Genomic DNA, 10,869 nt, shown 5'->3' with positions numbered 1-10,869 from the left:
GGGTCAGGGCAATGTCAGGTCGGCGGCGTGATGAGGTCAGCTCACCACACTGCTGACATCACTCTCCTGCACCACAGAGGTGGTGAACATACAGTAAAGGCTGCTTTACATGCTGCAATTAGTCGTGCGATCGCATTTGCAATCGCACCCTCCCCCATCGTTTGTGCGATACGGGCAATTTGTTGCCCGTGTCGCACAATGTTGTAACCCCTCGTCACACGCACTTACCTTCCAAACGACCTCGCTGTGGACGGCGAACATCCACTTCCTGAAGGGTAGGGACGTTCTGCGTCACAACGACGTCACACAGCAACCGGCCAATAGAAGCGGAGGGGTGGAGATAAGCGGGACGTAAACATCCCGCCCACCTCTTCCTTCCACATTGCCAGCGGTCGCAGGTAAGGTGTTCATCGTTCCCAGGGTGTCACACGGAGCGATGTGTGCTGCCTCGGGAACAATGAACAACCGGACGTTCGATTTTTAGAAAAGGAGCGACGGTCAACGATGAACGAGAAGGTGAGTATTTCTGCTCGTTCACAGTCGCACGTAGCTGTCACACACTACGATATCACTAACGATGCCAGATGTGCGTCACTTACGACGTGACCCCGACGACATCTCGTTAGATATATCGTAGCGTGTAAAGCACGCTTTAGCGCTCCAATGGAGCCTAAGAATCCAGAGTGTGATAGCCATGGAAAGTCTCCTTAGGGGTCAGTATAAGGGGGCGGGAGTGTGAGGTGACAGTATGAGGAAGAGGAAATGTGTGAAGAGACAGTATGAGGAAGAGGAAATGGGTGAAAAGACAGTATTGGGAGGAAAGCAATGTGTGAGAAGATGGTTAGAGAGTGGGGAAGGGAGTGTGAGGGGAGGGCACAGTATAGAGATTGGACAGTATAGGGGGTGTAAAGTGTGAGGGCACAATGTGAAGATGGGGTCAAGTATGGAAAGGAGAGGACAGTGTGCAAGCCATGTTCCATAAGAGGGAGACTGTGGACGTCATTTTGTGCAGCGATTATGTGTTGCGCCCGCGTCGGCAGCTTGCCGCTGCCGCTCGGATCCGGATCCGCGGTGGCTCGAGGGGTCTCCAGACCCGAGGGGTCGGGGTCGCGTGACCACCCGGAATAAAGGGGGGTATTTACAGGGGAAGGTGTGGAAGGTTTGTGACGCCACCCATGGTGCGTGGTAAGATGAAGTACCACCGCTGCGATTGGGAGTACCGATAGTGCGGGCAGCCAGGTGTTTAACCCCTGAATGGGGAATGCCCCGGGACTCGGTGATGGTGTCGGGGAGGTGCTGTCGGGCCGGTAAGGGTTAATTGCGTACTCACTCAGTCCAATAACGCTGACGCTGACAACCGTGGCAAACCAAAGTTCTTGATGCCACTGCAGCAGGGAGGGAGCATGCCTGGATCCCGTGCCCATTGGTGTTGCTTGTTAGCCTGTGACCTTGACCTTGGCACCTCTTTTCTGTAGTTGGTCCCTTTTAGCATAGAACTAAACGGGTCCCGCTCACCAGTATGGCTAACTGAGTGAGCTTGCTCTCAGGGTTCACGCATGGGATTTTCTGGACTATATTGTGGGAAAGTCCTATCCCCCTCGTTGCGCTAGTACCCCAATTTTGGAGTGGGTGGAGAACAGATCTTGAAGGCTCCGCCTGAAGCTACTTCCTGGCCTAGGGTCCACATACCCCGTCGTGCCCTGGCCCCTGCCCGGTGATGGCACAAGGCCGTCGGCTGTCCTCCTCGACAATCCGTGCCCCTTGTCACGATCCCCTGCGACCGGGGTCCAGCTCCTACCAGGCCCAGACCAACGTCTGCCACCTAGTAGTCTCAATGAGCCCAGCTCCTGATCTCTCCTCTTGAGAGTCACCACACAACTCCCTTGTGACCTCTCCTCTTGAGAGTCACTCCTCAACTGACTGTCTCTCGACACTCCTGACCTCCCCTTACCAACCCTCCAAGTGGGCGACCCTATTCCCTTCAGTCTGTCCATTGATGTGTCTGGTGGGTGTGGTGCAGAGTGTTCCTAGGGTTTTGATTAGCTTGTTCTTAGCAACACCAAAAGTCAGGGACCCGTAACCAAGGAGGAGGTGGATATCATGCAGAAGGGCAGATTGCACAATACCCTGTGACGACCTGATAGGCCAGGGCGTCACAATTACAGTCAGGGGTAATTATTTATTCAGGGACACACCGTAGCACAGATAACATAGCACAGGGACACACACATCGGTGGGTCACATAACAAGCTCTGACGACCACTTACACTATAATTGTTACCCAGTTCACTAAAAATACTATTAAAAGTAAAAAAAGTGATGAAGGGGAAGCTCGACAGGGAGTGTGTTTTCATATTTAGATATGGAGTCATTCATTGCTTGCAAACCATTTACATGATACCAGGGAAAAATAGCAGTATTTATCCTTGACATCCTATATTTTAAATGTCAAACCCAAGGACAGTCATGGAAACTAATATTATTTCACTATAATGGGGACCATTTGGGTTCAATTAAGATGTGCAGCATTTGGCGGATACCCCAATGGAAGGTAAACAGACCCTATGATAAAGGGATATATATGATGATTTTCATATCCATCATGCAATAAAGACAGTTTGCAATAAAATTGTTGGTGGTTCTTGTGCCATAGAACTGTATGGGTAGTTGTTTTGCTGACATTCATGTACTGATAGTGGTTCTGGTCTCGTAATCCTGTACGGATGGTGGTTTCGGTGAAATCTTCATGTAGTGGTGGTTGTTCTGGTTCTGTAATCATGTATTATCAATGGTTCTGTTAATGTATTCACATAGTGATGATGGTTCTGGTGTATGCATTCTCAGGATTAATAGTAGACATAATATAGGTTGCTAATGAATAGAGAATAATTTTTTACATAGAAAAAATATATAAAAATGATTAAATTAATAAACCTTAATAAGATCTTGTCTATTGTTAATACCTGAAGGCATGCTAGTCTCCAAGGTGAAGATCCATATTGTTTCCCTATTGAGAAGTTTCCTCTATGGTCTCCTCTCCTAATGGGTTTGATCACATACTCTATGGGGTACTTTACACGCTGCGACATCGCTAGCAATTGCTAGCGATGTCGCGACCAATAGCACCTGCCCCCGTCACACGGCCGACATGTGGTGATCGCTGCCGTAGCGAACATTATCGCTATGGCAGCGTCACACGCACATACCTGCTCTGCGACGTCGCTGTGACCGGCGAACCGCCTCCTTTCTAAGAGGGCGGTGCGTTCAGCATCACAGCAACGTCACAAAAGCGTCACTGAACCACGACCCAATAGAAAAGGAGGGGAGGAGATGAGCGGCCGGAACATGCCTCATCCTTTTCCGGTGGACGGATGTAAGGAGATGTTTGTCGTTCCAGCGGCGTCACACATAGCGATGTGTGCTGCCGCTGGAACGACAAACAACATCGTACCTGCAGCAGCACCGCAGCATATTATGGAAATGAACGATGTGTCAACAAGCAACGATTTTGCATGTTTTTGCGCTCGTTGATCGTCGCTCATTTGTTTTACACGCTGCGATGTCGCTACCGGCGCCGGATGTGCGTCACTAACGACATGACCCTAACGATATATCGGCAGCGATGTCGCAGCGTGTAAAGCACCCCTATGGCTTTGAACCTGAGACTACTGAGATCACCATGATGGACTTGTGCAAAATGCTTGGGAACTGCAGATGGATTACAGGCAGATGGATTATGAGTGTCTGAAATATGTCTACGAATTAGTTTCCTCAACTTTCCTACTGTACACCCTACATATTGCTTTCTGCTAGAAATACACTCAATCAAATAGACTACATAAGTTGAGTTACAGTTAAGAAAATTGTTAATTTTGAAAACTCTATTAATTGGCAAATGATTGAAAGCTGTCAGATTTTTGTACATATTGACAACAAGTACACCTGGCGGAACCGCATTTGAAAAATCCTTTAAAGGGAACCTCTCAGGTACAGTATGTACCCAGAACCACAAGCAGTTCTGGATGCATATTGCTAATCCCTGCCTAACTGTGACTGCTCCACATTGGGAGGCACCGGAAACAATGTGGAGCAGTCACAGTTTAGGGACAGCTGTGCACTGCCCTTGTAAGGGCGGGAGTTTTTGGGTCGAGGGCTAGTGTGTTCCTACCATACGAGGCCCTGCTCCTAACCCCTATTTCTCTGACTAGGACAGACCCTTTTTCCTGCAGGAGGTGATCGACCGGATGTGGTGAGATCAGCCTATGGCTGAATGAGATGTTTTTTCTGCATTTATAAGCATTGGCCGTCCAGTATTCTAGTGATCTCTCTCCCCATTGGGAGGAGAAAAAGTGGCATTCATAGAGTATCTTTTCTGTGATATAGGCTGCCACATATCCACTGCTAAACTGACAGTGTGTTTTATATGAGCACGTTTTTGTTTATTTCAAAAGTTTTTATCTGATCCTATTAAAGGTTATGTTTTAATATTGTTTCACTGCTCCCTATACTATTTCTACTGTGAGATACCTTGCCAGCTGGGTGGATTCATCCACCCTGGTTGCTATTTATTTCAAATGGAAACTGTTCCAGCAACGTTTTTCTTGTAATATCAGTATCTAAAACACTCAAATTGTCTCTCCAGGAAAGGAGACAAACTCTAGCGCAGCGCAACCTATTGGAAGAGGTGATCCTAAAAGTCATAAAAGTCAGAAGTGGATTTTTAACAATCCTTTGCATATGACTTAGGATTTTATGCCAGATCAGAATCCCAATTTGCAGACACGGTGTTTTGGGGTACTTGCCCCTCATCAGTGCAAAGTATGGGGTGTCTGATCTGGCTCTTGAGAAGCTATGTGGGGGACCACGGGGGAACATTATTCTCCTTAAGAAGACTTTGCAAGCCAGTCTGGCTGCCAGTAAGGGGACTTATAGCTGCCATGCCCCTCTGAGAAATATTCAAATTATCTCTCCAGGACAGGAGACAAACTCTAGCGCAGCGCCACCTATTGAAAGTTGCGATCATAAAAGTCAGAAGTGGATTTTTAACAATCCTTTGCATATGACTTAGGATATAATTGCCAGATCAGAATCCCAATTTGCAGAGACAGTGTTTCGGGGTGCTTGCCCCTCGTCAGTGCAAAGTATGGGGTGTTTGATCTGGCTCATGAGAAGCTAAAACACAGCACCGATAATGTCTAGGTATACGTCTTGGTCCTCTCTCCTTCTGCACCAGTTTGTTTTGTATTGTTAATGATTGTTCTATGTATACCCTTTTTCACTTGTAAAGCGCCATGGAATAAATGGTGCTATAATAATAATAAATAATAGTATATGTGATGCCCTGGACCCCAGGGGTCACAGAATAACATCACATACACACACACACCCCCTCCCCCGGTCAGCAACACCCGTCAAACAAAACCCTTGTTGCCTCCCTCCAGGGTCTGATGTCCACACCAGGTGGGTCGGAGCCAGGCAGTTGGCCCCAACCACCGAGGAGTTCACAGGCCTGGAGGCGGGAAAAGTAGCAGTCAAGTTCAAGAGTTTAGAGTGTGGAGAGGTGAAGTGAGAGGTGGAAAGTCTGAGAGTGTCTGGTTGGATCTCAGGCACAATCAGCAAGGTCGGCAGACGGTGGTGGCCGTCTGCAGGAGAGTTGGTGGATGTCTGCGGAACCGTAGGACCGGGGTCGGGCGGTGGCCCGCTGGTACCAAACCGGAAAGCGGATTGAAACCAGACACCAAGGCAGGGTACTCAGACCCCGACTAGGCTCGGAAGCCGCCGTAAAGGTCGAATTCTCTGATTGCGGTCTGGACCTCAGGGGTTCATACCCAACCAAGTCCCGTCAGAAGGCAACAGCCCAACCCGTCCGGATAAGAGCCACCGCCAACGGCCAGAGATCCAAGGGCCAGCGCCTGCGGGCAAAACGGGCTCTCCCGACACACACAAGCCGGGGAGCGGACTACCCGTGGGAATCCATAGGGGTCAAACACTTACTTATAGGTGCAGGGAAAGACAGCCACCATCAACCCGTCCGGGGAGAGTGAAGTCACCGCAGCCGACTGCGGGCCCCGTCCATCCAGCCGTTTGGTTTACCAGAGACTCTGTTCTTGTCTACCTGAGTGAGTACACCAGTGCCATCCGGCACCGCGCTGCACCGTAACGCTGCTCCCACGTCCACGCTGCCTCCCCGCATCGGCACCTGCACCTACCCCTCCTCACTGCTCCCCAACCGGGGCCCTGGAACAAACAGCCCCTACCCACGGAGGGGTCAACACCTTCGCTGCTCTCCGCCATCGCTCCCGGGATCCCCCATCACCAACAGCGGTGTTGCCCACCATCACCACAACCCCGTGGGTGGCGTCACAACCGACATCCCATCACCAACCAACCTTCCCTCCCCTTTCACTCGTGGGCGAGGAGGCACTGCTCGAGCCCCCGGGTCCGGCCCCGTGCTCGAGCCACCGAGGAGCAGAAGCACCGGACCCGAGTGCCAGCGATTCCCAGGCGATCGGCGTTCCCGACCCCTCTGCCCGCGACATATACGTCACATTTAATTTGCTTGTGGTGTTTTATCGATTAAGTGATATAATTTCACACCATCAAGGATCCCTATCCAATATATGATAAAATATATAGCTTGTGAAAAAATATTATGCAAATACCTAATGATATTGCCAGTAGCTTAATCATCCTGCAGAGGAAATTCTTCCGTCAGTTTACATTTACAATATTTTTATGTAGGTCGCCATCTGGTGGAGAATAACTGTCAATGCAGTACAGTACATGTAATTCTCATACCAACTTAGGCCCCCTTCACACATCAGTTTTTTGCCGTCAGTCACAATCTGTCGAATTTTGAAAAAAAAACGGATCCGGCGACTGGCGCCGTTGGATCCATTTTTTTCTCATCGACTTGTATTAGCTATGGATGACGTCACGTTCGACGGATCCGTTGAAAAATGCTTGTCCGTCTGACGGAGACGACGGCCAAAGTAATGTTTTTTTTGTGTACGTCGAAAAAACGGACGGGGACGAATCCGTCAACGTCCGTTGCTTGGTAGAATGGAAGCCTATGGGCGCAGGATCCGTTGTCAATTGTCAAATGACGGAATCCGATGACGGATCGTTTTTTTTTTTTTTAACTGAGCATGCTCCAATTTATTATTTAGCCCCCAGCTAGTCGGATCTGTTGAAAAATCTGCGATGGATCCGTCGATAAAATGGATTGTGACTAATGGCAAAAAACTGATGTGTGAAAAGGGCCTTACAGACATTTATAAGTACCAGATAAATGCATTATTTACTGTATACTCTCTGAGCTCCACCTTTATAGAAGTTTTTTTTAATCATGTGCATATCTGGATTACTGTCATAGGAAAAGATGGCTGGCAGCCTGTGGCATATCTGGCATCCTAAGGGCCCCAGAGTAAACTTCACACAGGGACGCCCTGTCATTTTGGCCCAAACACTATAACCCCATTAATTTTTTTTATCTATCCCTATTTGCCACAGTTTTTATGTGCACAGTACATGTATAAAATATGGAAGGAGGCAATTGGTAAGTATTTAATACATGTATGTTACACATAACCATAGCTAAGAGCGCAGATAAGGCCGGGGCCAGACGGGGATCTACTGCGATCCTCGCATGACACTCGGCTAATGCTGGCAGTACAGCAGGAGCCGAGTGTCATGCGAGTGTCACTGCAACTGAGGTCCGATCATGCGATCGGATCTCAGCTGCAGGGGATGGGCCGGCACTGAGGAGGGGAGGGCCGGCACGGAGGAGGAGAGGGAGGGATTTATCTCCCTCTCTCATCCATAGCCGGCTATTGCCATTCTCGCCCTGCACTCGCATAACAACAGTGTACCGCGAGTGCAGTGCGATTTTTCTCTCACCCCATAGACTTGAATGGGTGCGAGAGAAAGAGTCTCGCATTACAGTTGCAGCATGCTGCGATTGTTTTCTCAGTCCGATTGGGGCCGAGAAAATAATCAATCATGGGTGCTGACACACAGGCTAATATTGGTCCGAGTGGAATGCGATGTTTTATCGCATTCTACTCGGTCCGATTTTCATGCCGTGTGTCTTATGCCTAATAAAGAAAGTTGCTGGAGTGCTACTTTACTCTACCGCCATACACAGATCAGGCCAGTGCCCTCGTATAGTCGTCAGCACCCAGCTGCCATACCTTTATTACAGTATATTACAAAGTTCCTGCTCTAGGATAATATCTACACATCTTACCTAGGCTTCAGCACCCCCATCTTCTCTCCTGCTGGCTGTATACACACATTCAGGGCTTTCCTAGCTCCCCATTCCTTGTGGTATACTCATGTTAAGAGAGCCCTCTCCATCCGCATCATTATGTCTAACTTCAATGCACCCCAGATGACTGGCCAGTATACCCACAAGTCACAACCAATATATTCATATATTTTGGATACACTACATCCGATAACGCCCTTATTACCCTCTGTGCAAGCTATTCACACACTGCGAGCCCCAACTGTACCCAAGCACAGCAATGCTTGATCGAGTGCTCAGCATTCGTAAAGCACCCAAACTCCAAACTCAAACACTGAATTTGTTTGTAACGTCTGTGCTTGGTACAAACACAAGCTTAAACGTTAGAGTCCACTTACCTCTAATAACAACTCAAAAAAGAGTTTCAGCAATCTAGTTAACTGCATCTCCTATATTCACACCAGTTACACCAAAATGATAGCAATACTGGCTGACGATCTGCGGTTAAGTCCAGAAATATTTGGGCAGTAACAAGATTTGGCATTTTAGCTGTTTACCAAAATATTCAAAATACAGTTATATAATGAATATGGTCTAAATGTGCAGACTCTCAGCTTTAGGTTAGGGCCACTCTAGCATATAGTATCCGATATAAGAGCATTGGATGTGATATACTAATGATAGTCGGCTCAAACTCTGCTGGGAGCGTGAACCGAGTGTCATTCACTGTGAGACGATTCTCTCGCATGTGAGAAACAGATCATAGGTGTGGTGAAGATGGAGAGATTAATCTCTCCATCTTCTCCACTGCCTGTCTCTGCATATATCGTACTGGACTGACATCCGAGTGTAAACCGGTGATTCACACGCTCCCATAAACTTGTATGGGAGAGTGGGATCAGATTTGTGGAGACATTCACAGCATGCCATTGTTTTCTCATGACAAATTATCATGAGAAAAAAAATCGCAGATCTGCACTACTCCATTGATCAGTAGGGATGAGCGAGTATACTCGTCACTACTCGGTACTCACCGAGTAGTATGGTATTCAGGCTACTCGTTACTCCACGAGTATCCTTGTAATTACTCGTTAGGAGTAACGAGTCCAATGTGAGTCAATGGGAAATGTGAGTAATTGTCTGCTGGACCCTATAAAGTGGTCTGGGGGCTGACTAAAAGGCTGAAATGGATGCATCATTTTTTAAAAGTTGGGAGGTAAAAAGACACCGGCTTTGTTAAACAATCAGCTGATGCATGCTCCCCGCCCGGGTCCTTTGCTCCCTGGTGCTTCGCTCTCCACTCCTTGGTGCTTCGCTCCCCGCTGCCCTGTGCTTCGCTCCCCACTGCCCTGTGCTTTGCTTCCTGGTGCTGCTCTCCCTGCCCGATCCTAACTTAGGATCGGGCAGGGAGGCGGTGGGGGAGCGAAGTACCGTGCAGCTGGGAGGGAGGCACCAGGCGGGGAAGCGAGGCAGCGGGGAGGGAAGCATCGGACGGTAAAGCTGTCAGTGAAGTCTTAGGCTACTTTCACACATCAGTTTTTTGCCATCAGGTTCAATCCGGAAAAAAACGGGTAAAACGGATCCAGTACCGCATCCGTTTTTTCCCCATAGACTTGCATTGTTACCGGATTGTACCGGATGGCTTTGCGTTGCATCCGTTTTTTTCCGGATGCGGCAAAATTAGTTAATGCGGCGGCCGGAGGCAACGTAGCTTGCAACGTTTTTTTGTCCGGCAAAAAAAACGCATCGCGCCGGATCCGGCGTGTTTTACAATAGAAGCCTATGGACGCCGGATCCGGCGTAATGCGGTAAAAAACGGATGCGGCCGCCGGATCCGTTTTTCTAAACTGAGCATGCTCCAATGTAATTAACAAAACGGATCCAGCCAAAAAACGGACGAAAAGGATGCAAAAACGGATGCAAACCGTATCCACCGGATCCGTTTTTTAACGGATCCGGCATAACGGATCCGTTAAAAAAACGGATCCGGTGGATACGGTTTTCACTTTTTTTTCAGGATCCGTTGGATCAGGAAAAAAAAGGACTGTGCCTGAATACAGAAAACTGATGTGTGAAAGTAGCCTTACCTGGCTCCCTGCTGCTGTCCGCGGTGCTGTTCCTCTACTTCCTGAGCTGCTCATTACACCTAATGTAACATGCACTGCATCACCCCGCCCACTCCATGTGACGACCAAGTGTGTAAAAAAACGACGTAGGGTCCCTCCCAATTTTGATAGTCAGCCAAGATAAAACAGACAACTGGGGGTTGGTATTCTCCCCCTGGGGGGGTTACATAGTTATTGTCCCCCCAGGGTAAGAATAGCAACTGGCAGCCGCCCCCGATTTGGCACATCCAAATCACACACAGCTGTCACCTAACCTGGTGTCTCTTCTTTTCTGCCCCCTATGGGACATATACTTTGCTCTCGGGTTCCTACTGTGGTAATTTTCTCCACTTTCCTGAATCTTACCAGCTTTGGTCAGCAGATGGCAACATTTACTTGCAGACACTCAGTTTAAGCACTATTACATGTCTCTTCTCTCTTCCATCCGCTTACATCTACATCACATAGGATGCAATGACGCTAATCAGGGTTAAGAGAGTAGCAGAGTGATGACTG

The 10,869-nt window shown here is 48.4% G+C and overlaps 1 protein-coding gene across 1 annotated transcript in view; it reads right to left on the bottom strand.

Annotated features, from left to right (window-relative positions):
• Positions 1-6,700, bottom strand: part of GAREM1 (GRB2 associated regulator of MAPK1 subtype 1) — a 172,106-nt gene extending 165,406 nt beyond the window's left edge. The window contains exon 1 of the mRNA XM_075353320.1: positions 6,663-6,700. Coding sequence (XP_075209435.1) covers positions 6,663-6,690 — 28 coding nt within the window. The 5' untranslated portion in view covers positions 6,691-6,700. The remainder of the gene's footprint in view (positions 1-6,662) is intronic.
• Between the last annotated feature and the right edge of the window lie 4,169 nt (positions 6,701-10,869).

This window comes from Anomaloglossus baeobatrachus, chromosome 6, assembly GCF_048569485.1.
Source record: "Anomaloglossus baeobatrachus isolate aAnoBae1 chromosome 6, aAnoBae1.hap1, whole genome shotgun sequence".
NCBI classification, from domain to species: Eukaryota; Metazoa; Chordata; class Amphibia; order Anura; family Aromobatidae; genus Anomaloglossus; species Anomaloglossus baeobatrachus.
This window is presented reverse-complemented; position numbering and strand designations above follow the sequence as displayed.